The sequence below is a fragment of the Conger conger genome, chromosome 18, assembly GCF_963514075.1.
Source record: "Conger conger chromosome 18, fConCon1.1, whole genome shotgun sequence".
Lineage (NCBI taxonomy): Eukaryota > Metazoa > Chordata > Actinopteri > Anguilliformes > Congridae > Conger > Conger conger.
In genome coordinates this window covers 30,085,095-30,112,450 of record NC_083777.1, presented here as the reverse complement: position 1 = coordinate 30,112,450, position 27,356 = coordinate 30,085,095, and the positions used below count along the sequence as shown (strand labels likewise).

Genomic DNA, 27,356 nt, shown 5'->3' with positions numbered 1-27,356 from the left:
TTTCGGTTATCTGAGACAACCATATTGAGAGCGCAAGCCCCACTGAGACCATCTAGCCCGCCGCGGACTTGTGCCGTTTATTAACATCACTTCTTGGCAAAGACTTTAATTAACAAACCCGCTCACACAGCACCGACGAGCTTCGGCGTGGAGGAATAGCGGAGATCCTTTTTCAAGGTGCCTTAGAGATGGCATTGATTAGTGCAGATTGAGGATGAAGGAATTATGTGAACCAGAGTTAATTTGAATTCCTCCGCCACATACTCCCCCCCCCCCCCCCCCCCCAATCAAAAGAAGAGTGGAGTAGCACCGCTTTAATGACTTCGCCTGCCCGCTGCTTGACAATAAAATACAGGGAGACGCGTTGGCCGCGCTTGATTTATCCTTTGATTCGCCCAGTAACAGTGTCAGAGTGGCAAGGTCTCGGGAATTTTAACGCAGATTTAAGACACATACAAGCGGCGGAGTGAATGGAAGTCTCCAGTGGGGTTTTGGGAACGCAGAGGCGGTGTTTAATGGCACACACTGACCCAAGCGGCCCAGCTTGTAACCACCTCCCGCTGGAGCGGCCGCCTTTCACAGGACTGCTATTGTGTTGCGGAGCCGCAGACACGAAAACAAAAAAACAGCGGAGGTTAGACCGTTCCCCTTGGCAGAGGTCAGGTACAGAAGACCGTGAGTAAAATCAAACCGACCCCCGCACGGGAGCGTCACACAAACAGTTGGCTGAATGGATATTTTCCGCTACATCAAAACCTGGCCGGCGTTTCCGAACTTGTTTGTCACACTTTGTAGGGGCTAAAAACGAATAGAAATATAAACACATTGAAGAACTTTGTCGAGAGAATGAGAAATGGTGTCCTTTCCGCGTAGACAACTGAATGATTGAGTTATTGAATATAATTTACGTGCCATTAGTAGGGTATTTTAATTCGTGATGCAATTAATTAACGCGATGATGGCACAGCATATAGACAGTAGGAATGGACCCCAATTTCGCATTACTGCTTCGAAAATATTTTTTTCAACTTTGTTTAGTCTATCCATTGTTGTAGCATAAAAGTTATCTTCTAAATTGCCAGGTGGTTCTTCAAGTAGCTTAGCAACTTTGAAAGGCACATACCATGTCAGACAGTTTGTTTCTCTCAGATACATTTGGGGAAGTAACACCACATAATAATAATAATAATAATAATAATAATAATAATAATAATAATAATAATAATCTTTAATAATGAATCATACAGACCACGAATAATTGTTCACCATCACCAAGTCAGTCTCGCATAAATTAGGCTTCGGCAAAGGGAGTTACTGGTCATTCATACTTTTTATGAAAATGTATTTGTATGCTCTAGAAACGGCTCGGCCTATCACTCGCCTCCTCGCGCAGCCCTTCCTCGGGTGGGCTGGGCCGCTGCGGGCGAATTCAGGAGGGTGATGTAAAAATGGTCACAGTGCGTTTCTGTCAGGTCCTGGTGATCGTGAGTACTGAAGTAGTACAGGGTAGTACAACGGGGGTAATCCGTTACAGTTGGATTCCGTCCATTAAGTTTAGGGTCAGTTTGTCAAGTGAAAACACCCACTAACAGGTTCACACTCGACTCCCGGGCTGGTCGGCGCTCCGCCGTCGTGTTTTAGACAGCTAATTTTCTGCTTGCGCCTTCCAGTGGAGACGGTGTACTGTAGCGAACGCTCCCGTTGGCTAGCGGGGGTAGACGTCAGCATCTATCATTGCCTCACTATTACCTCTCGGCTTCTGGCGGCAAGGAGAAACAAGTGTATGAACTATCTGGACTACGCTGAAGTTGAGCGCAACGCGTCTGTGTTCGTTGACTGCATTAATCAGCGACTGAGAGTCAACCAACGAAACTGAGGGTGGAAAAGCAGTCGTTTCTAGTAGCGATTAACTTTTACGCGCAGTCAATTTCTTTCGCAGCATTTTATTTCGGGGGTTCTTGTACCCACTCCGCAGACTGTGGGTGCATTGATTGTCCGAGCCTTGAGACGCGACTCGTTGGAAATATTAAGGATGGCAGTGGCATTCGCATTATTGACGCAGCTATTCTTGTGCTTGATTAATATGGAGTTCCGGACAGCGGCATCAGAGCAAGCGCTAAAAGGCGCTCTGGACGGCGACGAGTCAACAGCTAATCAAGCCGCTGACACCTCGGCTCGGGACATGGTTTCAGTGCACATGTTCAAACTTTATGACAAATACAACCGGGAACTCAACCGCCCGAGAGATGGAAATACTGTCAGAAGTTTCAAGGCAAACCCAGGTGGGGATCTTTCTTCCATATGTCTTCCCATATTTTGCTTACCTTGATTATTTCTTATGACGACTACAACACCAACGCGAAGCCAATGAACACATCCGTGCTACACAAATCGTTTAGGAAGCTATTGATTGTTGCGTTCAGATAAAGATGGTGTTCTATTGGTTTTCTCGCCAAAACCTAACGTTATGAAATCTGTAAAGCTAATTGCATTTACAGAAACCTCACACAACTGGTGTTCTTCTGGAGTGTAAAAATGCACTTATATTCAGCATATGCATTATTTACATTGATGCTAATTCCATGAATGCGTTTTATTTCTAATAGTTTATCAGTCGTCTACCCTAAGGATACGTAGATTGCATCGTTGCATAGCTGAGTTGCGGTCCACACTTTCTGCGTTGGGATTGTGCCCCCGCTGGACTACAAGAGAAGGACAAGAGCTTTGGGTCTCTACTTTTTTTATAGTTCCCACTTATCACCCCTTCTTTTGTCCTTTAGACCTCTCTCTCCGTCTGTAATTAAGTTGTATTACCTGACAAACACTCCTGTGTTACGAAAGCACAATAAAAGTGCATGAAATAATAATAACAATAATTATGTATTATTATAATTATAATTATTTAAATACACTAATGGACACAATAGAAGCAAAAGTACATACATGAAATCCCCAGAAGTTCTATCATTAGACAATGTGCAATGAAACTGCAACGAATCTTTCTCTCGTTTTCTCTGTCAATTTGCACATATATTTTCCAAGAGAACTACATATGTGGTGTGAAACCAATTAAGTATATCCCAGTAAAGCACGACGTTGGTTTCCTGACTAACTTTATTGGGTACGTTAAAGTTCACTTTTACACTATTGGGAAAGTTACAGTAAAAGTTAATCAGGAAACGTGCCGGGCCGTGATTGACACTCGGTAAGCAGTCAGGCTCCTCTCGGGGCATTGTGGGATATCAGCGCGTGCCATATCAGATGTGGCAGCAGGAACGCTGTCTCCAGTCGAGCTTTATCTCAGGCTCCAAACGGCTCCAAACGAGCTGAAGAATTCAGTGCACTTCAGAGGGTTCAGCGCAGCTGTCACGCTGCAAAAACAACACGGTTATGAGATACCAGCTCCGAGGTAAATGATAGTATGATGGTTTTATTTCTTGCGGTATGTTTTGACTAGATTTAAAGCGAGCTCCGCAGTGGAGAAGCGCCGCCGAGGCGGTCACAGTCGGATTTTATTGTCGAGTTCTGTTTTTCTAAGACTAACCGGACTCGGCCTTTTTAACCACATGAACTCGGCTTTTACAATGCCCAGGCTGCTAGATAATGACGTTTCGTCGTGTATTAATTGCAGGAATAACATGATCACCGAAAGGAATTCTTTTGAGTTTCCACAACGTGAAACCGCTTGATTGGAGCCCTTTTGGTATTAATGTCGTCAGACATTATTAGAGGCTCATGAAGAGTCTGCCAGTGAGGGTCAGTAAGCACTTCCATATGCCTCTGGCCCAAGGAGGAGTAATGCATCTCCCTTTCCTTTCCCCTCATATCCTGTGTCATATAAATTATTTTAAAAAAGGGCGTCTCATTCAGGCCGAGAGAAGTGGAGGGACAGCCAGTAGCCTAGTGGCTACTGGCCCAGAAGGTCGTGGTTCAAGCCCCGAAAATATCCGCGCAGCTGTTGGGCCCGTGAGCAAGGCCCTTAATCCCACATTTCTCCTGAACCCCGCTTAGTCTAATCAACTGTACGTCGCTTTGGATTAAAGCGTCTGATAAATAACAAATTATTATTATAATGATAAATGTTACAATTAACGGGACAAAAAAAAGGAGCTGCCCAACGCTCTTCAAGCCAGCCAAATAAAAGAGGGGGTCTAGGTAGGTGCTCAGCCGGCCGGATTTCAGCCTTGTGCTTAACTATAATTTGCAATTCATCTTCGTTTCAGTGGTTTACTCTCTCCATCTTCTTTCCGTCCCCAGAAATAGTGGAGCGGAAGATCTTGTACCATTTTAACCTGACGTCCGTACAGGAGTCGGAGGTGATTCTCGCCGCCACCTTCCACTTCCTGGACAAGCGTCCGAGGCCGAGGTCTGGCCTCTGCAAGCGCCTGAAGAGTGCCTCCTGCCGCCTGCAGCACCTCCACCAGCTCCCCTCCCTGCGCCTCCTCTTCAGAGGGGCGTCCCCCAACATGGGGTTCGGGCCCCTGCTGGGGAACGTCACCGTGTTTCCCCAGCGGAGGGGCGACTGGCAGGCGAAGGACGTGACGCAGGTCATGAAAGGGGCGAGGAGCGCCGACCGGCTCTTGGTCACGGCCGAGTTCGATCTCGGCGGGAAGTACCAGCGGTACCAGGAGCGCCCGTCCCCGGCGAACCTGCCGTACGTGCTGGTGCACGCCAACGACCTGTCGATATCGGAGCCCAACAGCGTGGCGGCCACCCTGCAGCGCTACGACCCGTCTCCGGCGAAGACGGGGGAGGCCGCGCCCTCGACGAACTCGTCCCCGGACCCCCGGGTCAAACGGGACGCGGGTCGCGTCCGGGACCCCGTCGGGAACAACGAGCTCCCGGAGGTGGAGTACAACGCTTTCAAGGACGGGCTGTGGGAAAGCACTTACCTGGCGCTGAAGCCGAAGGCTTTGAAGAAGGAGCGGCGGAGGAAGGCCCAGGAGAAGGGTGACGGATTCGGCCGGTCCCAGGTCCTCAGCTTTGACGAGAAAACCATGAAGAAGGCGCGGCGGAGGCAGTGGAGCGAGCCCCTCGTCTGCTCCCGGCGGTACCTCAAGGTGGACTTCGCCGACATCGGCTGGAGCGAGTGGGTCCTCTCCCCCAAATCGTTTGACGCTTATTACTGCGCCGGGACCTGCGACTTCCCCATGGCCAAGGTTAGGACGTCCCGTCGCGTGCCGTTACCGTGGCTACGCGCCGCTCTTGAAAGTAAAATGGGATGGGTGTTGAAATGCTTACAGATTGCTTTTTTTTATTTTTTTATTATTTTTTTGGAAGTATCGTTTGGACCTTTTGCGACCGACCATTTGTTATAAAGGGATCCTGAAAGACATAGCCGGTTGAGGTATTAGTTGTCTCTTCAAACTCGGTCTTGTCAAAGTAAAAGTGACGCACTGGAAAAAGGATTAAATTAATTTTATGGTCTTATTTCAAGACAGTTATTTAGGATGAAGAACAACAAATAACAATTCACAATTTAGTAATTTAGCAGATGTTTTTGCGAAACAGATTCCAAAAGTGCATTTCACATGGTAAGCAAACGCTGCAAGAGCAAGATGCGTGGTTTGAATGACAGGGCTACTGTCAAGGTTGCAGTCGATCGGTCATGATGCGATGATATCAATTACCTCGTTAACTGTTAGATATGTTCTCTCATAGACCTTATTTAATTAACCATAACTGAGTCACCAGGTCCAAAACTGAGCATTTTGTGTAAATAATTAAAAAGCAACACTTTTTGAATGCTGGACAAACAAGATGATTTCATCTGGGCCTGGGATCTTTTTTTTTACATGTAACCCAAGATTTGTTCAGTTTTTTTGTGCCATTTTGAAGGAGCGGGGGAGATTGTTTACATAACAATTTTGTGTTGCCTTTAGTTCAATCTAGTTAATCTAGCTTTAATTTCTCACTGGAAGTTGAATCTGAACCCATTTTTAAAATGCAGCATGTCCATAATGTTTTGGTAAAAGTCAGGATGACTAATTGCGGTGTCTTGTGTGCCTCTTCTTCCGATCTCGCAGGTCGTCCGGCCGTCCAATCACGCCACGATCCAGAGCATCGTGAGGGCGGTGGGCATCGTCCCGGGGATCCCGGAGCCCTGCTGCGTCCCCGAAAAGACGAACCCCCTGTGCGTCCTCTTCCGGGACGAGAGCAGAAACCTGGCGCTGAAGATCTACCCCGGCATGTCTGTTGAGACGTGCGCCTGCAGATAAGAACGTTTTCACGAAAAAAAATAAATAAATAAAAAAAAAATAAAGACAGACAGTTGGATCTGATGCCTAGGCGGCTGGTGGAAATAACGACTTTTCATCCAGAGGTGAAGGAAGAGGCGCGTAGGCTGAGTTCAGCCAGGTCAGGGCTGGGGTCGACACACAAACTCATAAACTGCAGATTGGCCAGAGGCTGCCCGTCATTTCTCAGTTCATGACTCTCTCTCTCTGGCTGTTCCTTGTACACATAATTTGTACATTATTACAGGATGGTTTAATTTAAGGGCTTGTTTATACTTTTACTGAGCAAGTGTTACGTGTATTACAACTTGGCTACTAATGGGATATTTACTATTTTTGAAAACTCAATGAAGAGATTTTTTTTTTTTTTTTTCATTTTAAGCAGCACTTGGGTTAGCAGGTTAAAGTTACCATGTAAATTTTAATATAAAATCCAGGCAAAAAATCTGAATATTTGAGAATTTATTTTTCTTTTTTTTGTTGTTCATTTTAAAAACAGTTTCAGAGTAACAGTTGGAAGGCTTATTACCAATTTACTAACTATAAATATGTGTTTTTAATTATCATTAATATATGTATGATATGTTTGATACCAGTAAATATAGTCATTTAAGGAAAGTCAAAAGTATTTTTGTTCGGACAATGCAATGAAACCACAATCATGCCTTTGGCTTTTAGCTGTACCACTTGCTTATCATTTTCATTTTGCTCTTGTGTTTGCAGTGAGAAATAAACACTTTTATCGGAGATATCAAGAATATAGTCAGTTCTATGATGTGTCTTTTCAGTCAAGAAAATTGCCTTGTTAATTTAAAGTTACCCAAACTTTTAAGTCGCACTGTGCATACCGTGTACAGTATATTTGTTTGTGGGTTTGCTTGTTTTACTTTGCAAAATATTATGTACTGTGTCACTACAAAAAGTATAGTATTTGGGGGAAAAAACTATAATTATGGAGGTGGTGAGAACTGAAAGTATGTCTACAGTTGTTTAATTTTAATTTTTAAACTATTTTTTAATGTTCAGTATATGGTACTCATGTGAAATGAAATATTTTTCTATATGTGTGTGTTTGTATTTTATTTGTTATCATTTGCAAATATATTTAGCGGCTGGTGTGTCTGAAGCTTTGTAAATGTTTGTTTTAAATTATGAAGAAAGTAGTCATTAGTTCAAGAATAAAACTTAAATAAGCCACATTTGCAAGCAATCATGTCTTGAACTGAAACCGTATGTCACTGATGCATGTCACTGAACCAAAGTACACTATACAGTATTATAATAAAGTGGTCTCAATGTGAGTTTTTCTCCATAGATAAATATAGCAAGGAATGTGCTAGCGTAGTGACCTTGCATTGTGATGCAGTTGTAGAGTATTCGCTGTTCTCAAATACCGATAAAAAGATAATCGTCAGTAAACTTCCCACGATAACAAACCTTAAACAAGCCGTTCTGTTTACTGTATGCCCAACTGCCAAGAGCAAGCTGTTTTTTCGAAAGCCAGAGCAGAAACTCTGCTCGTCAAACCCACGCTGTTTTTCGCCTGCATACTGGGAGTTTTCCAGAGGAAAAGCGAATCATTTGTTGGATCTCGGTTGAAGACGCTGGCTTTGACTCCACAGTGGTTAAATTTGATGGTGTCCACAGGGTACACTGAATGCAACCCTTTTACCAGCCTCATTCCAGCACGGAGAACCTGGCGTCTCAGCAGGAACGAGATTTAAGAGGCCAGTGAAAGCCTTGGAGGAGACCTGGAGGAGCATCTATCTCGCCCAATTCTGTCAGGGGACCTGCAGTGCGGTCAGGACACAACAGGTCACGGCCCTGATTACAGGTACAGTAATTAGGTATTACCTGTTATGTGTAACAGGTGAACTTCATCTTAGATCACTTGGCTAGCTACTACAATCAAAGTAACACCAAAAAAAACAAAAAAAAAACACGATTGCTTCAGTGATATTGCAATTAGCTTTTCATCATCCTCACTGATTACAGAAAAGAACGTATATCGTCTCACCAGAAAATGTTAAATTATTGGTGAATTTAAAATAATCACTCGCTGGCTATTATGTATTTGCAGTAGGCCTTTCATTGTCTTTAAAACCACCCAGCCCAGAAAGCAGAGCGGCATTACTGCTTCAAAGTGCAGTAATTTAAACACTCAAAGCCAGGCTGCCGGCCCATCCTGCTAAGGCACCGTTCCTGTGCATAGACGGCTCTGATGCTGTAGCCTGGCTTTGAATGGGAACTGCGGCCGGCGACGGGGAGGATTCAGTTCGCTGGGATTTCGGCAACGCAAGCCAGATGTTGCCACCGGGCATTACAAATTATGATCCAATAAAACTTTCTGCGATAAAAGTTTGGTTTGTAAAAAATTTTTTTAAAAATCTGGAAAACGAGAGAGAGAGAGAGAGAGAGAGAGAGAGAGAGAGAGAGAGAGAGAGAGAGAGAGAGAGAGAGAGAGAGAGAGAGGCAGAAACAGAGGGGGAGAGATGGAGAGCGAGAGATAGAGAGAGGGAGAGCGAGAAATAGAGATAGAGAGAGAGAGAGAGAGAGAGAGAGAGAGAGAGGCAGAAACAGAGGGGGAGAGATGGAGAGCGAGAGATAGAGGGAGAGATGGAGAGCGAGAGAGAGAGAGAGGGAGAGCGAGAGATAGAGAGAGAGAGAGAGAGAGAGAGAGGGAGAGCGAGAGATAGAGAGAGAGAGAGAGAGAGATAGAGTACAATGATTGTCCCACTTATCGTCGTAGATTTGTCCGTCCAGTTTGAACGGGTTATCCTTTATTTGCCCCAAACACACATTAGACTAATTACAGAAGAGCTACTTGGCCTGGTTTGGAAATGCAAACATTCCTGAACCAATGCCAAAGCAAACGTTTTCCAAAAAATGGATTAGGCATGCAATGAACATGGCAGCTTCAAATTAATTCCTCGATTTGTTTGGTTTATACACTAATTACATTCAAATTTTAGCACTGTTCGTCTACTTAGCAGTCAGACAAACTGAAATAAAATGCTATTTAAAAATATTGAGACATGTCAGCAAGTGCACGATTCCAGCTGTCTTGAATTAATGAATGAATGAGTTAATGTCTTTTTACATTCATGATGGATGTGCATTTTCCATTTATTTCCACGAACATAAATCACATTGCCTGATTGCATAGACATTGAGCTTTTAAACAGTAGGACGGAATTACAAAAAGCCAGTTCAAGAGATTCTCTGAAACGGTTCTGTTGAGTCTCTGTACAAGTGCATTACGATTTTTACTAAAGTATAGTTTTAAGCATAACTGGGTAAATATTGATGAGTTATTATTATATAATTGATATTGCCAGTTACCATAGCATTGGCATAATTGTTTGACCTGGCTGGCCTAAAAGTTGGCTTTAAGTCCATCAATTTCAACCGGACATGAAATGTGCAATCGTATCAACTTTTGTGTGCCCACGCATGGCTAATAAACACATTGCAAGGTTGCAATAAAAGAATGTGCTGAGTGACATGACATTTGTCAGACTTGAGTAGCAACCCAACAATTCTCTAACAGCCAATAACTTACATTATTACGGCTCCCTGGTAGCATGTAAAGATAGCCTCGCAGACGTAACCAGAAGCAAATGTTCCTTATCACCGGGCAGAGATAAAACACCAAGTTCTGTGCCAAATTGAATCTCAATCTTCGGGTTAGCCTCACTATAAGTGTAAACCTGCGGAAAATACTTTATGGAAAGGCTAAGTAGGCGATTGCCAATTTTTTTTTTTGTATAAACCTTTGTTTATGCGATGTCCCATCACATATGCTCTTTTATTCAAACATCTCCATTCTGTAGTATAATGTCGTTAGTGCTCACAGTGAAAACTAAAGCTACATTAAATAACAATTTGTAACTGGGCATCGACCTAGGTATGCTTACAACTGTGAGATCTGTCAGACGGATCCGTTGATGATGTTACTGGCTACTGCGTGGCGCTAACCGGCTAGCCGAGCTGAGCGCTGGCCACTCGGCGTTATTGCAGCCGGTATGGACTCGCTAGGAAACGCTAGATGTAGGGTTTCCTGTCCGGCGTCCGGCGAGAGACTCTGTGGCTCCGTATTCTGTTTCCACCGGTCCACCTCAAAACCACAAACAGCAATTGGACCGGTGTCAGGGGTAATCAGCGATACCGGAGGGGAAATCCCCCTCTAGCGATCGGCTGTTCTCCGGGGAACAGATTTAATATTCAAATTATGTTTATAATTCTACAGAATTCATTAGCTTAAACAAAGAGCGGTTACAACGCTACCCAAGTATAATATTTAGTTTTCCAAATTAAGGCCGATAAATTAATGTCGAATGGCTTGGAAGTGGACATCGTCCTAAAAGTACAGAGAATATTCTGTGCCCTTGTGGAAAGAGGTTTTTCCTCCACTCTTGATTAACATCAAGAGATCTAGCCCTCGTTCCCTTAATTGCGAAAATATTGTTTCGAGAGATAAAATCGCGGCCGTCTAAATGAAACTCGTGTTTGCTCGGGCGGATAAACAGTGTTTGATTTTCACTAGAGTGGCTGTCGGCTAGAGAAAAGAGTGCATGATCTTAAGGTGGGGGTCAAAGCCTTAACATTTCCGTGAACCTTGGTTTGGCCTCGTGCTCTGTGCTCGGCTCATTTACCTGCCACAATGAGTCTATTAAACAAACGGTTTCATTCATCCGTCCCAGGACTCGCGCTGTATTTATAGAGACTACAAACATACGAATCAATTTAAAACCGCGGATGATGGAAACCATGTAAAATAGTTGGTAGGCGACTGTTGATTGGGAGTACTAGCTTCTTCTTCTTCTTCTTCTTCTTTTAAAGAATAATAAGCGTATTTTCTGCCGAATAAAATATGATACTCCAATTGTTGTTTCGGAAAAAAAGAAAAAGAAAATAAATAAAATAAATAATAGTATGTCGATAGTCTTGGAATTTATTGGGTTCACACCAGACAGCGGACACAAACGTTGGGGTTTGGGAGAGTGTGGAAAAGTATAAAATCGTGAGCAAAGAGCGCACTCTACAGGTGTGTGTGTGAGAGTGAATTTTACTCTGGAGGTCATTAGGCTGTTGAGATATTCACGTGTCATTCACATTCACGGACCATAAGACACAGAAAAAAAAAATCTTCTCCGCAACATTACATTACTTTAAGATTATGTCAATTTGTCTGAATACTTTTGGTCTCCCATAATGGGGCACTATGTACAACAAGGGCTGCAATTGCTAAATGGTTCAGCCGATGTATATATGCCCTAAATTAAAGCTGGCAGTCTGCACTTTAACCTCATGTTCATAATTTAATTTCAAAATCCAATGTGCTGGAGTACAGAGCCAGATCAACAAAATTGTGTCGCTACCCAGATACTTACGGACTGCACTGAATAGCCAGATGCCAGCAGCGCAAATCCTTGTCCTGAGTTAAATAAAAAATTAAAAAAGCTTTTATTGTAATTGGTTCAGATGCAGGAAGATCCTCTTTCCCATATTAATGGCAAATATTCTATTCTTACAATGAGAAAACCGCTTCCTTTTGGCACTACAAAACAGACAAAAATGGTTATATAAGTCAAATGGTTTTTTTAAATGCTAAGCACCAGAAACCATGTCCAGTGTGTCACTTTGCCCGTGCAATTTAATCATCTTCCATATTCTGTCCTAGATAATACATCAGCTATCCCACTTGAATTTTTATATAATAAAGTGGCAATGATTTCAGATTTGTGTCTAGCTTCTGTGTGTGTGTGTGTGTGTGTGTGTGTGTGTGTGTGTGTGTGTGCGTGTGAGTTCTCGTTAAGAAAGCTTATCACCTTTAAACAAACAGTGCCATCTCGTGATAACCCATGACCTGCGTGCTTTTAATTTGGTATAATTCAGCCTGGTATTGTTCCCTGGATGGACTTTAGACTTAACAAAAAGATCAGAAGAAAAAGACCTGAAGATAAGAACAGACTTGGTAAAACACAAGTCAAATATCTGAATTTTCTAAACACTGAGGCACCATCTTCTGCACATTTTGAACTTTTAATGGTGAACACACCACCTTAAGCTAGATATTTCAGTAATACCATATTTCAATGGTTCTAACTAATTCTAACTAATGTTCTAACTAATTGTGTTGGTTCCCAATGCATCATGTACACGTTCCTTCAGGGAATCTGTCCACCCAACTATGTTACCTATAACCTACAGATTGAGATATAACTATTTTAACTATGTTTTTTAAGTTACCATTTAATCAGCATTACCTGCAGATAGACCAAAAAGACTGTGAGCTAAATCTAGCTTCAATATAGGTTTCAGTTGCATTTAGGTAACATTCAAGAGCATTGCGGACTTCATGGTCATAACTTCAGTGTATAGTTTTTGCCAGTTTAATTTTACACAGAAATCACCTAAATGTTGCTGCTAGCCTGAAGAAACAACACATCCTCGTGTTTACATAACATCCAGCCTTTTTCCTCTGTGTTATGTACCAGTATCAAATACCTCCAGCCTGACCTTTTCAGCAATATGTTGCAGCCTACATTACTAGATTGTTATTGTCTCAACGATGGCCAAAAATAATGCGATTAAAGGTTTATTTTGAGCAAAAGCCTCTTAACGCTGATGTCGCCAGAGAGCATACAGTGGAAAACAAGAGACGTATCTGTCAAACAGAATGAAACTCTGTTGAGGCGTGTGCTGTACATTAGAGACCAGCTTTCCACCGTGAAACCAGTCAAGATGGCGGGTCCTCCCCTCTCGTTAGGGGCTCTGATATTCCTCAGCAGCGTTTTCTCTGCCAGTTCCTCCTTTCAGCCAGCCCTGGTCCTGGACATGGCTCAGATACTCCTGCATAACTACTGCTTCCCGGAGAACCTTGTTGGCATGCAGGATGCGATACAGCAAGCCATCAACAGCGGCGAGATCCTCCGAATATCAGACCCAAAAACCCTGGCTACTCTGCTGACCACCGGGGTGCAGGGTGCACTCAACGACCCTCGGCTGACCATCTCCTACGAGCCCAACGCCGTGAACGCAAGGCCACCGACCCGGTCCCGTCTTTCTCCCGAGCGGCTGATGAAGATGGTCAGGAATTCCGTCAAGTTTGAGTTACTGGAGAACGACACCGGATACCTGAGGATGGACCGGATAATGGGGAAGGAGGCGGCAGAAAAAATCAGCTTGTTCCTCCTGGAGAACGTGTGGAACAGGGTCTTTCCGACGTCGGCCCTGATTCTGGACCTGCGCTACGCCGCCTCCGTGGACACGTCCGGTATCCTGTACGTTGCGTCTTACTTCTTTGACGCCTCGCAGACCGTCCACATCGACTCTGTGTACAATCGACCGACCAACACGACCCAGGAGCTGTGGACTCTACTCGCACTGCCTGGGAAAAGGTACGAAAAGCCTAAAGACCTGATCATTTTAATAAGCAAACGCACCTCTGGTGCCGCTGAGGGAATTGCGTACACCCTCAAGCACTTGCACCGAGCTATTGTGGTTGGGGAGAGGTCTGCCGGGGGTTCCATGATCATAGAGAAACTGAGGATAGGGGACTCAAAGTTTTACATCACCGTTCCGGTTGCTAGATCCATTAATCCTGCCACAGGACAGAGCTGGGAGGTGACTGGGGTGTCACCCTGCGTGGTCATCAATGCTAAAGATGCCGTTGACAAAGCCAAATCCATCCTCAGGGTTAGAAGAGCCATCTCTACAGCAGTTCAGAGCATCTCCAACACTATTAAACGCTTCTACGCGTTCACAGATCGAGTCCCGGTTCTTCTTCACCACCTGGCCTCGACCGATTTCTTTTCCACAATCTCAGAAGAGGACCTGGTGTCCAAACTGAATTACGAGCTGCAGGCGGTGACAGAAGACCCCCGATTGAGTGTGAAAACAGCGACAGACGACTCTGCCGCTCTCGAAGACTCCATGGAGCTGATCAGGAAGGCGGATGCTCCAGGGTCCCGGGACGGCTCCGTGGACCGGATTATCAAAGTGAACATTCTGCCGGGAAACACAGGTTATATCCGGTTTGACGGGTTTGCCGAAGTATACCGGTTGATGGAATCACGGCCCAGGATTTTCAGAAAGCTGCTGGATTCTATTGGAGGTACGGAAAGCCTTATCGTTGACCTCCGCTCCAACACGGGGGGGCCTTCGGAAGCAGTGCCCCTTCTGCTTTCCTATTTTCATGACCCGTCTCCTCCAACTCACTTCTACACCATCTACAGTCGGGTGGGAAACACCACGACCGAATTTCACACACGGCCCAGTGCCTTGGGCACCCCCTACGGGTCAAAGAGGGGGATCTACATCCTGACGAGCCACTACACCGCCACTTCCGCAGAGGAATTCTCCTACCTCATGCAGTCGCTTCACCGAGCCACAGTCATTGGGGAGATCACTTCCGGCACCCTTCTGCACTCCAGATCATTTCCTGTAGAGGGCACGGACATAGTCATCACCATCCCAACCCTAAACCTCATAGACAATAACGGGGAATGCTGGCTTGGAGGGGGCGTTGTCCCAGATGCCATTGTGTTGGCGGAAGAAGCGTTGGACAGGGCACTTGAAATCATTACATTCCACCCTGAAGTCCACTCCCTGGTGGACGGCACCGGGGAGCTGGTGGAGGGCCATTACGCGGTCACAGAAGTTGCCACAGAGATCAGAAAGGTCCTCAAGTCGAAGTGGGCGGAAGGCCTGTATCGGTCAGTGGTGGACTACGAGTCCCTCGCGTCCGAGCTGACCACAAACCTCCACGAGATATCGGGAGACCACCGCCTGCACGTCTTCTACAGCGACACGGAGCCGGACGAGTTCGAAGAGGGGCCGACAATTCCCACGGCGGACGAGCTTGGGTACATCATCAACGACCTCTTCAAGACGGAGATCCTCCCGGGCAACGTGGGCTACCTGAGGCACGACATGATGGCCGACGTGGACACCGTGAGAGCTCTCGGCCCCCAGCTGGTCAAGCTCGTCTGGAACAAGTTGGTCGACACGGACACCCTGATCATCGACATGCGGTACAACACGGCGGGTTACTCCACCTCCATTCCGCTCCTGTGCTCTTATTTCTTCGAAGCGGACCCGGTGCAGCACCTCTACACTCTGTTCGACCGCTCCAAGGCGACCATGACCGAGGTCTCGACGCTCCCACAGACGCTGGGGCGGCGGTACGGCTTGCACAAGGACATTTACATTCTCACCAGTCACATGACCGGTTCGGCTGCAGAGGTCTTCACGAGAGCGATGAAGGACCTGGGCCGGGCCACGGTGGTCGGGGAGCCGACCATTGGGGGCTGCCTATCGATCGGGACGTATCAGATCAGGGACAGCCCGTTGTACGTCTCGGTCCCCACACAGACGGTCCTGAGCGCGGTGACCGGAAAAGTCTGGAGTGTTTCCGGAGTCGAGCCGCACGTCACTGCCTCAGCTAACGACGCACTGATGACCGTGGAAAAAATAATCCGCCTTCGATCCAAAATGTCCTCCATCGTCCAAGCGGCAGGCTGCCTGGTGGCCGATAACTATGCTTTCACAGAGGTCGGAGCGGAAGTGGCAGAGAAACTTGGTGAGCGAGCTAAGAAGGGCCAGTATAGGATGGTCAACTCTGAGGCAGAACTCGGGACAATCCTCTCTGCTGCCTTGACAGAGCTATCAGGGGATAAGAATTTAAAGATTGATGTTCCAGAGACTTCCAAAGTCATTTTAGGACCAATCCATCAGCAGGTAGTATTCTACTTTTTTTTCCCTCCTAAATTACAATGCGCATTCACAAAAAAAATATATATATATATACGATTCTGAAATGCCCCGGACTTATTTGGCATGTCTAACAGTATTTGTTAAATGTACTAAATTAACACATTTCCTGGGAGGAATACAATTCTCTTGGATTAATTTCACAAAGGAGATAATTTGATGTATCTTAATAATGATGTTTTCCTTGTTAAATTGGTGAAAGATTTATCACAGAATTATTTATTGTATTATTGATTTACTCATAATCTTTGCAGGTTCAGTCCCCAGAGGCTCTGGCTGAGCTCATTAAGGACTCCTTCCAGACAGACGTGCTGGAGAACAACATTGGCTACCTTCGATTCGACACATTCTGGGATTTTGAAGTCACTGCCAAAATAGCACAGCTGCTGGCAGAACACGTCTGGATCAAAATTGTGAATACGGACGCTCTTATTCTCGACCTCAGGCAAGGACTTTCCCCTCTTCTGTCATTTCTTAGCCGTATAGTCTCCCTTGTCACAGTCATAACTCTACGGTACCCTGGCCGTGAACAGACTGAGCCTGTGTGAGATAAATCTACACAACTCCCAGGGATGTGCATTTCTAATACACCAGCAGTAAATTCTGACAAAGCATGATTCGAATTTGAGGTGGCAATTCATGGTTACTCAATCACAGGGTTGAGACAAAAGGGTAAAAATCTGTTGAAACAAATTAGTCTTCAGATCTGGACAACATAATTTCTCTTGTCCAATTACAGGCACAATGTGGGTGGATCCCTCAAATCTATTCCGGGTTTGAGTGCTTTCTTCCTCGGTGTAAACGAGAAGATTCTGCTGGACAAACTGTATAACAGATCGTCTGACAGTACGGTTGAGATGTGGACTCCATCAGGCCTAACAGGTAAAACCCTATTTATTCTCTAAAGTGCATCTGTATAGATGTCCTATCGGAGTCAAATACCTTATTTGCAATATTTTAACCCTTTAGGATCAGTGGGCCTTACTCCTGGTCCCGGAGAGCCGCAGGGCGTGGCTGGTTTTTATTTTCGACTTAACATCAGCCTCCATTTCTGACCTAAGAAACCAGGTGAGGTGAGTGGACTGTGTAATTAACAGCTTTAATTGACCAATTAAGTGCTGAGTAACAACAAAAGCCAGCACACCCTGCGGCTCTCCAGGACCAAGTGAGAGGACCACGGCTTTAGACCCAGGTAATAATCTAGATTACTGACAGTGTAAAAAATATCATTTTTCAATCATATTCAGTACCAAAGTCCTCTTTCATATGATTTCGTTTTTCGGCTAGCAATTACGATGCATTCTGTAAAGCAACGAGCAAATTAAACCATTCTAAAATGTCAATATTTGACATTACATTACATTATTGGCATTTGGCAGACGCTCTTATCCAGAGCGATCTACAGCAGGAGACAATCCTCCCCTGGAGCAATGCAGGGTTGAGGGCCTTGCTCAAGGGCCCAACGGCTGTGCGGATCTTATAGTGGCTACACCGGGATTAGAACCACCGACCTTGCATGTCCCAGTCATTAACCTTAACCACTACGCTACAGGCCGCCCTGACATATTTATATAGCAATGACGACATGATGAGGTAACGAGTACAGTCCCCCACAACGGTATGTATTCTCACGTTCTCACGCCTTGGTCAATGTCCAAAGCGGAGACGTACGGCCCGGAGAAGCGCGTGGTCGTTCTGACCAGCGGCGTGACCGCGGGGGCGGCGGAGGAGTTCGTGCACGTCCTGAAGAGGCTCGGCCGGGCCACGGTGGTGGGCCGCACCACGGGGGGCGGCGCGCCGGCCACCGGCACCTTCCGCGTGGCCGAAACGGACCTGCGCCTGAGCGTGCCCACGGTGCGGTCGGCGGGCCCGCGGGGCCCCGCGTGGGAGGGGGCCGGCGTCACGCCCCACGTCGACGTCACGCCCGCAGACGCCGCCCTGGGCAGAGCCGTGGAGATCCTGACGAAGCACCTCACGGGCGTGAAGTGAACCGTCGAGCGAGGGGAGGGGAAGGGGTGGGGGGGTGCTGAAACTCAAACTCCAGTCGTGGGAGGGCTGCGGCGTCTGCGTCTGTACGCGGTTTCCTTTCGTTCAATTAACCGCCAATATATCGGGCTCAGAAACTCAGGGACATGGGCTCTCTAGCCAATCACTGATGAAATAACTAGTCGAGCCCTCAAACATACCGAAAACTAGCAGCGTCTAGGACTGGAGCTTGATCCATACCGCAGCCACTATGATTTTTTCAAAGGGTCTGTTTATAAACTGTTTAGCACACGCAAAACTAATGACACGACCAACGATTGGTGCGAAACAAATAACGTGACCAATCATTGGTGATGTTATTGGCCTCAATGTCTGAAATGCAATATTGTAGCAATGAGTGAGTGAAGCTTTGGGAACCTCAAAATGGGTGCAGATGATATGCTGCCAGTGACTCACTGTTTTTAACCAATCACAGGGTTACACTGTGAGAAAAATAAGTGTTATTGGTTGCGATGCATCAGTGACAAACCAGAGTTCACAAAGCCTCAATCGTCCCATTACTACAGCGGTTTTCTTGTGACGATTGTCCGCATCTACTTCCTGTATCTACTTCCTGTAGCCTTTTGTGTCATTTAAGGTGCCGTATTTATATCAAGTTACAGTTTCTGTTCTAATACACTTGTCATGTGCGTGATAATAAAAGATTTAAGAGCACAAAGTATCGTCAAATCTATAACGTGAAATGAATATTCTGAAAAAATACCAGTTATGCAGTACATCAAGTAAACATCTTAGGCACAATCATTTTAAACTTCAGCCTCTAAGCATCTGGGACAATATGGTTCATTATGTTAAATATTTCAATGTTTCCTACATTTTGTAATTCAAACTAGGAGTCTTGTGTTGATGTCCTTTATGAATAATTGCCTTTGTAATTTTTCAGTTATTGTCTGTTGTTATATTGTTTTTTTTATTGTAATTCTGTACATGTTTGTTTTGTAAATTATATTTTGTGTGCCGTTTTGCTTTGAAAAATGCCTAAATGTACTAGTATGTCTAATCTTTGAAGTAGAACCAAATAAGATAAACACAATGTATCAATGCATGGCAAAATGGACTCAATAATGTAATTATATGTAATGTCCAATAGCTTTTACTCCAAACTGTCTTAGTCTTGTTGATGTCTCTGCAGTCACATAGAAGCAATGAGATTCACACGACTGAATGAAATAGGATCAGCCAAAGATATCCTCTATTGGAAACGGTTAAGGAAGGCTTTAGTGATACTAAAAGCATAAAATGCAGCATCCCTGCTTTAATGTAAACCCCACCTTGCACATATTTGTAATTGGCATTTTTATACTGACAGAAACAATATAACAATATTAGACTTGCACACATAATTAGAAGAATAATTAAAAGTCTTGCGTCTGCAGTGCAGATCTGGTATCGGAAGATAATACAAGTAGAAATCATAGAAAAGATTTTCCTGTGATTCCCACAGACTATCAGGTGCACTGATATGAAAACTGCAAGAGGGCGGGGAGTGTTTACCCGTGAAAGAGAATGTGCTACAACTACAATATACATTACATTACTGAGCCAGTCGCAGTCTATCTGCTTGTAATTCCCTAAATTCCATCACATATCTCCAGGAATCGCTATGGCAAGCTGAATCACTGCTGTATCGCAGTTGATTATAGGGTAGATAAAGTGAAGTGGCATTACTGTGATTTATTAAATGCTACACCACAATGCTGCACTGTAGTTCTCTATAAAATCTGTAAATATATTTATTTACATTGATATTTTTTAAATTCATCACAAAGAGTAATGTCCCATTGATAAACTGGCAACTCGTGTGGCAATAAACATACCTGTGGTACATTGGTTTCCTTTCAAAAAGACGCATCAAACCGTCACAGTGTTTTTTTTGCAAATGAATGACTTCATTGTCAATTCAGGTGGGTATTCTGAAGCTCCAAGAAGCAAGCATCAAAAAAATGAGTCGCTTTTTTACTTTTTACAAAGAATCTTGGAATTTCCTGTAAAAACTCCCACGCACATTTTCACTACAATTTAAAGGCAAAAAAATATCTATTTTAAAAATTCCTTCAATTCAAAATATTACATTTAAGATGCTTAACAAAACGGAAAAATCGAACATATTCAGTATGGCTGTAGTCTCATTGGTTATCGATCATATATGGAGTCAGCTTCAATGCGTTGCTTTTAGTTCGAAAGCTTTCAAACCGACTTGCTCATATCTAAAGAAAATAATAAATGTGAAGAACCCGCTGCCAGTGTTATCTTCACAAGCACAGTGTCATGTTTACGTTCGCATTAAATCCTATATTTTACGGCTGAAACCACATTTTAACAGCGTTTTTGACCTTGTGTTGGTTCGATTCAATTTCACATTTTAGGCAGTCGTTTTCTATATCGCTACTTGCTTGCAACCAGTCATACAGCTGCATATACAATGAAGTAACTTATAATATGACATATTTTATTTGATGGGTCAATCAAGAGATTGTCAGCTACATTGAAATATAAAGGCAATCGTGTAGAAAGAGGCACGTGCTCATTAAGACAGCATTGCAGCGTCATACTCCTGGACTAGTATTATTCGTTTAGAATTGGTGTTCTGGTGAAATCACGGAGGTACTGGACGGTGTTAATGAAAAACACCCTTTGAAAACATAGGCTACGGTTTTCCTCCGAGTATAATTACAGTCGTACCCGAATGTGCGCTCAGTCAACTGACTCTGTAAAAATAAAGGTGAATAATATAAAACGCGCACAGATCTCAAAACGAAAATCACTTTGAGCCTATACAATCAGTTACAACGTTTGCTCGTATCAATGGAAATATCAATTTGGTGGACAGCGAAAGAGGGATCAAACGCTAACAGTTTTGCCTTAAATGTTTTAATTACAGATAATTTCAGATTTTGTATTGAGAAATAACAAAATTGAATACCAGCAGCCTACAGATACAAAAAATATTCTAATATTTTGACAGACATTAAATACACACATGAATAACAGACATGAGAAAGAAATGAGGAAACAATAAAAATACAACTTGAACATTAATTACATCTCATTCATTTTCTCATCTTATCATGAAGTCACTCTCTTGCTTTCCTAAGGCACAATTTAAGTAGGCCTATGCGTTTAATCTAACCTGAACGACAAGATCTGCACAGTATGCCTACACACAGCAAGAAAATGTGCATTCACAACGTTAAGTGTGCGTATGGGGCCATCTAACGGACACTTTTAATAAGCGAGGAGTCCGCGCAATGCGCTCAGTGAGAGCGCATTGCGCCGACGCATAAAGTTAATATATTTGAGTGATTACAACAAGGATCTAGACTTAATCATTAGTAAGCATAGCACGGGCGTGTTTAAACAGATAAAACGTACACAGCATACAAATGAAATATTCGTTAAATAACATCATGAACGGAAACCAGGACAGCTGCACAGTGTGCCAATGGAAATCAAAAGCGGTGCGGATGCATTCACAAATTAATTTGACATTGTTAAGCACAAGTCGCCGCAAGTATCCCCCGTCTCCCCATAACCTCGGGCAGCGTCATCCCCCCCTTTAATTTAGCAGTTTAATTGTGAGAGGTCATGTGTCGCGACAGGTGATGGCGCTCTCGGAAGTACTCGTGACATATCGGACAGGTGAGCTTCTCCTCTCGCCTCCTCCTCACCTGCGACTCGGCGGCGAATTCCTTCTTGTGGTGCGAGCGCATGTGGAACACCAGGTCCGACGTCATGCGGAAGGACAGGTTGCACTTGGCGCACCAGTTCTGCACCGACACCCCGAAGGACGTGAACGTGGGAGGAAGCAGGGGGAGCGACGAGGCGGCCTGGACCGGTACTCCAATAGGCCTGTGCCAATGGTCTGAGGCGAACGGGAAAGAGCTCACCGTGGCAGCCGGCGCCGGCGCGTGCCGTCTACTCGACAGCTCGCCGTTCAACAGACTGGATCCCAACAAGCTGCCGTATCCCAAAACAGTCTTCGACGCAATCGCATCCGCTATATCCTTCGAGCGCTCCGGGCGACTGCTTAACGCTTGGGCTGGATGCACGGCCGGGTCGCTTGTGGTCTTTTTGCTTGGTTTACAGAACGCGCTTTTTTGCTCGCCGTGGGTGCCCTTGGGCAGGACGAACGAGAACGCGCTTCCATCCGACTGCAAACTGGAGCCCGCTCGTACGCGGCCCTGCCCAGTCTGCTCAACCCCAGGTCCATCATCCGTCTCCGGGGACCTCTCTTGTTTCAGCCTCTCCTTTATCCTCCTAACCTCGGTAAACGCGCTTTGTTTACATTCCGGGAGATCATTCTTAAACAGAAACTTGTCCGCGTTGTGCTTCATAACGGAGGCCGCGAGTTCGGGTACCGTTTGGCCTTCTCGCACGGTGTGAGTTATGATGTTGGTTTTCTCCAGTAAAACGGGTTTTTTCACCTTTGTACCATCGAGTTCGTCGTGCCTCCTTTTCCGTGGGGACATGTTGGCTTCTTCGTTGGTCTTTTTGTGCTCCAGTTCTCGGGCGATGTTGTGGAAGTCGGTGACCCTTCGCTGTCTTTTAATTTCCATCGTTTTGTGCTCGTGGAGTTCGTGGCAGCGCGCGTCGTTTTTCACTTGCGCACAGAGAAAACGGCAGTGCGCCAGAAAGGGATACTCGTTGCTGAAGGCCTGGTCGCATTTAGTACATCTGAATCCTGTTAAATAAAGATACAAACATAATCAGACTTTATTCTCTATTGTGCCAATCCCTATAAAATTAAATCATATCAGATTCCCCAAACATCAGTCGATAACATAAAGCACCTACATACTAATAAAACAGGTGCCTTCAAAATGCGTAAAGGTGACCAGAATATGGGAAATATATTTTTTGTGATACTAACTGCCAAATTATTATTATTTTTTAAACATTCACGGCATTTAGTCTTTGTGGTTACTTGTTTATTTGATTTCAGCCCGCCTCAAACCAAACCTCAAACCTGCAGCCAAATAAATCGGTACGCTCTATTTATTTATGTTTATACATTAGCCCATATGGCACCGTTTTCTTACCGTCTGTGAGCGTTCGTGTCTTTATCTCGCTGAAGCCCAGCAGATGAGAGAGTTCTTCGTCATACCACACGAGCAGCTCCTCGTCTTTTTGTATGTTACGCGTGGACCTAAAGTACAACTGCCCGCTCCTTAGGTACGCCTCCATATTCTGTTCCTCCTTGTTGCTCGCCGCTTGCACCAGCCTTAACCAGGAAAGCACCAACGGTGAACTTTTGACTGCCTCTGCGTCTACCTGTGGAGAAAGTCGTGTCAATACATCAAATTTTGAGATACAATAAGTGGCTACAAATAAGCTTTTAAGTCCTACTGCCGTAATATTAAAGGAGAACCAAATCACACAAATTACATTAAACTTTTCACGTGTTATAATTTGTATTTTCTTACAGGGAATGACATGTTCATTCAAAAATGAAATTTCGTTATTTTCTAAGTGTTTTGCCATTGCATACCCGGAAAACATAAGATTTGCTTCTCTTCTCGCAGGATTTCAAGGCGATGAAGGCGATGGTGTCGTAAAACGTGTTATGGAGAACGCAGGGACCAAAAGATGCTCCGGCAGACAGGTCCCTAGTAACGTGTACACTCGTGAAAAGATCCGTAACGTGGTGCTGGAGAAGTTTGTTGTCCGTTGCCCAAAGAGAGCGGGGCAAAAAACCAAGCTCCATGCTTGAGCTAAGAGGATGAAAAAACACAAACAAGGAATTAAGAAATTTGGGAGGTGACAACGGACATATTGCTCCAGGACTCATACGACACATTTTCCTTTAGCACGTAGCCTATACAACATATGCTCAAGAATGTTTTTTTGTTTTATTTAGGCCTAACATTTCATTAATGGTTGCATTTTTATTTCCTCGGATATGTTTTCATCAGTCCCATCAATTTTCCAATCAAAATATAAGATCTGCCATTTATTTTTTATTCAACAGATTAAGGCTATTAATGAAATGTAGCATTAATATTGTGTTGCTTCACATTGCAAATTGGGTTAAATAAGCTAACAAAAATAAATAAATAAGCTACGACAGCGGTTTTCCACCAATCCCTCGTAAAATATGTGGCGAACATTGATTCCATTCGCGATAATTAATTTTCAGGGATGCTGTGCACAGTCCTCGATTTCAATCGACCTTTTGTTTAAATGTTTCAGTCTGATTTCTCCCATTGTCTGCCCATCTGGCCCCTAAACTGTCTCAGCTGCACGAAGTGTCCTACACGGGATTTTAGGGACATGTTTATCTTGAAGACCAATTCTGCCAATGATGAACCAATCGTCAAGATCCAGTGCCTGAGTGCATGTCAGCGAAACACACTTCAAATGATTCATCATAAATATATACATTTCCAATTAACTCGATTTCCAATTAAAATGTAGGAATGCTTTTGCAAAGACGTGCCCATACGCGGCTCTGCAATCTGACCGTTTTCCAACATTAGCTCTGATATAAATACAGACCGACTGAACACCCAGCGATCGAAAACCGTAGGGGTAACTTTAAATATATTTAGCGACAGCAAAAGGAAAACAGAATAACATATGTAGCCCACACACAGTGGCAATGTACCAAGTTAAAAAAGTACAACGCAGGTTGCGCACTTACCGGTTGGATAGGGAGACGCTTTAGGGGGAGAAACGGCGAGGAGATGCTCAATCCGCAGCAGGTGCAAGGCTGCCCTCCGCCGTCTGCCGGCCACTGTGAAGCGAGAGTGATCGCGGCGCGAGGTCTGGGCGTAAACTGCCACTCGCGTCGCTCAGCAACACACTTATTCGCGTCCAGGCGGTGGAGTCGGCTACTGACGGGAGACAGCCCACATACCAGCCCTTCCGCTGTCTTTAACCCCCGGTGGCGTTGTGATTGGTGCTTTTCTGCTCTACTCTCAGCCTAATTAGACACGAGACGGACCTTTAATGGCCGCAGAGAGTAATTGATGAAAATACCGAAGAATGCGCACAGTTGACTGACTTCCTTTTGGCCGAAGGAGCAGCCGAGTTTAAACGTGTCAGTATGTGTTCGATAAAGAGACTTTTTAATATGAATCGCGTTTTCACAGTTACGGGTGAATTATTCACTCACTGGATGGTGTTTAGATGCTTGGGAGTACATTATTATTACATATTAAGGGAATATGCGTTTATATTTAACCCTGCCATATACATTCAAATTAATGTCATATAAAAAAAAGAATTGCTGCGCATTCATTGAATTGGTTAATTAAAATTAATTCATGAAATAATGAATTCACTCAAATCCTCCAAAAGAGTATGCACCATAACCTTGTTTTGTTTTTCAGATTTGAGACACTCAAATAGATTTGTGTGTGAACAAATGTATACATTAACAGTGTGGCTGCAAGGATGGCATGCATAAAAATGTCTGACTTTTTAACTCATCTGAAAACGCTGGAACAGTTGTGATGCCCCTCTCGGACTTCAGGACACTCTGATAAGAGATGAATTAACATTCTTACAGTGTTCTTAGATTTACGTACGGTGTAGTGTTGCATATTACTGCCCATTTCATTAGTTTGTTGTAGATTGATCGCGGGGCAGTAACTGATTGAAGGCGTAGTTTAGAAAATGTCTGAAAAGGTTTAGCTTGTAGTGCTTGTTTGCCACCGGCATGCAATCCCGCACTTGCAGTAAATAGTCCACAGTTAATTCAACACCAACAGAGTTTATACGAGTCGAAAAGAGAGCACATGTACAATGTAAGAGTTAATTGAACACTGGACATTTGATTGTGTACTGCAAGACTCCCATAATCTCAAATTCACTCAGGGATAAAAGTAACGCCATCTGAATAACAATTCCCATCACTTGACAGAAAATATCAGGGCTATTTTTGACATACTTAATTACATTGCATGGTTATATATAGGTGGTAATTTCCTCAATTAATCAGTTGAATTCTACGATGCACACAAATTAGCAAAGTGCTCACCAGATTACAGCAAGTTCACATTTTTACAATAGGTATAATGCACTTGGTCCCGCGGCCAAACAAGATTAAACCAGACCATATGTTATTTAGTAGCCTAATGCTCCATTTTACTAGTAGCCAGAATCCAATATCCTTCTAAGACCCGGCAATTATATTTTATCCCCCGAAGGGGACATAGGACTCTTTGAACCTCACTACACTGCAATGGATATTCAATAAAATAAAATAAATAATGTTTTGTAATCCTATTCTAATGCCACAAATTACCCAAACTCCATTATTATCCTCTACTGCTCTGTGCACAGTACAGTGTTTTGAAGGCTTGCTTAAAAACAGATGTCTTGAATAAAAGCCTGATAAATGTTTACTTGTTTTGTTTTCTGGAGAAGCTAAGAGTCTGGTTTTCAGCACCTTATAGGACGTGCTATTTGATTAATTATGGTAAAATATTCTACCTATAGGATAAAAAAAGCTTTCAGTTGAGCTCTGCTTTTGAATTTGGACAGTTGTGTCATCCAAAAATAGGATGTTTCAAAACAGCTGAGCCAGCCGTACCATACAGGACTTCAATCTTTGCTTTGTCTCCACTTCCTTTGGTATGACAAGGCATGCTTCATTTGTTAGGCTTACTATTATCTCATATTCTTGCACAAGTAAACGTTTTCTTTTTAAATGGGTATAATATAATTTAATGTATAATTAAATATTATTTTTTAAATAGGCAATAATGGTGTTCTCTGTACAATCTGTGTGTTGGCAGACCAAGAGAAATCTACAAACATTCTGTATTCGCTCTCATCGTTTGCGAGGCAATGTTAAACAAAAAATATATAACAGTCTCCTGGCCATTTTCTTCTAAATGAATTCGGAGCAAATAAGGTGGGGCCAGAACTTTGAGATTTTTTCTATGCGGGCAGATCAGAAATATGAAGCCGAGACTTTTTTTTTTTTTTTTAACCAACTCGTGCAGATGTAGAGCTCATTTTATTCCGTGCCAGCACTGCAGCAAGCCCTCCCGGTTTTTCCCTTTCTGTACAGGAAACTAGCATATAGTACTAATGGATCTGTTTTATATACATTTTACCGCACAGTGTGCTTTGTAATTTATTGTGTATTCGTACAAAAAAAGTAGCCTGGGTGTTGTACCGACGCGCACAAGGTCTCCAACATAAATAAATGAAATTTGGGATTGATAGATTATAGTATATGTAATTTGTGTTGTTGTTATTAACGTTATTCGCAAGTTATTCTTTCGCCCGGAAAGGGGAAGTCGTTTTTCCGAACACACGTGTTTGCCTTTTTCCGTAGCCGCGTCC

At 44.0% G+C, this 27,356-nt stretch overlaps 3 protein-coding genes across 6 annotated transcripts in view; 2 read left to right on the top strand and 1 right to left on the bottom strand.

The window, feature by feature from the left end:
* Positions 1-1,956: 1,956 nt before the first annotated feature.
* Positions 1,957-6,218, top strand: gdf10a (growth differentiation factor 10a). Of its 2 annotated transcripts, none has more exons than XM_061228753.1 (3): positions 1,957-2,282; positions 4,258-5,159; positions 6,027-6,218. In XM_061228753.1, the coding sequence occupies exons 1-3, from the start codon at positions 2,033-2,035 to the stop codon at positions 6,216-6,218; spliced, it is 1,344 nt and encodes a 447-aa protein (XP_061084737.1). In that variant the 5' UTR covers positions 1,957-2,032. The 2 variants fall into 2 exon arrangements, with proteins under 2 accessions (XP_061084737.1, XP_061084738.1); XM_061228754.1 differs by lacking the exon at positions 1,957-2,282 and adding an exon at positions 3,278-3,409.
* A 6,765-nt stretch (positions 6,219-12,983) lies between these two features.
* On the top strand, positions 12,984-18,002 carry LOC133118011 (retinol-binding protein 3-like). Its single transcript, XM_061227603.1, has 4 exons — positions 12,984-15,980; positions 16,268-16,458; positions 16,753-16,895; positions 17,674-18,002. The coding sequence occupies exons 1-4, from the start codon at positions 12,984-12,986 to the stop codon at positions 18,000-18,002; spliced, it is 3,660 nt and encodes a 1,219-aa protein (XP_061083587.1).
* A 2,912-nt stretch (positions 18,003-20,914) lies between these two features.
* znf488 (zinc finger protein 488) overlaps positions 20,915-27,356 on the bottom strand; it is a 43,091-nt gene continuing 36,649 nt past the window's right edge. The window contains exons 4-7 of one of the 3 annotated variants that reach the window (XM_061228752.1): positions 24,700-24,889; positions 23,548-23,770; positions 23,099-23,330; positions 20,915-22,740 (exon numbers count right to left, since the gene is read on the bottom strand). In XM_061228752.1, coding sequence (XP_061084736.1) covers positions 21,629-22,740; positions 23,099-23,330; positions 23,548-23,763 — 1,560 coding nt within the window. In that variant the 5' untranslated portion in view covers positions 23,764-23,770; positions 24,700-24,889 and the 3' untranslated portion in view covers positions 20,915-21,628. Of the gene's footprint in view, positions 22,741-23,098; positions 23,331-23,547; positions 23,771-24,699; positions 24,893-27,356 lie in introns of all 3 variants that reach the window. The other 2 variants (XM_061228749.1, XM_061228751.1) reach the window with 2 other exon arrangements.

Bases quoted from the DNA above. Each gene is read 5' to 3' on its own strand.
- gdf10a (XM_061228753.1), top strand. From the start codon at position 2,033: ATGGCAGTGGCATTCGCATTATTGACGCAGCTATTCTTGTGCTTGATT. The intron at 2,283-4,257 runs GTGGGGATCTTT...TTCCGTCCCCAG, and splicing joins AAGTTTCAAGGCAAACCCAG to AAATAGTGGAGCGGAAGATC. The intron at 5,160-6,026 runs GTTAGGACGTCC...CCGATCTCGCAG, and splicing joins GCGACTTCCCCATGGCCAAG to GTCGTCCGGCCGTCCAATCA.
- LOC133118011 (XM_061227603.1), top strand. From the start codon at position 12,984: ATGGCGGGTCCTCCCCTCTCGTTAGGGGCTCTGATATTCCTCAGCAGC. The intron at 16,459-16,752 runs GCAAGGACTTTC...GTCCAATTACAG, and splicing joins GCTCTTATTCTCGACCTCAG to GCACAATGTGGGTGGATCCC. The intron at 16,896-17,673 runs GTAAAACCCTAT...CAATGTCCAAAG, and splicing joins GACTCCATCAGGCCTAACAG to CGGAGACGTACGGCCCGGAG.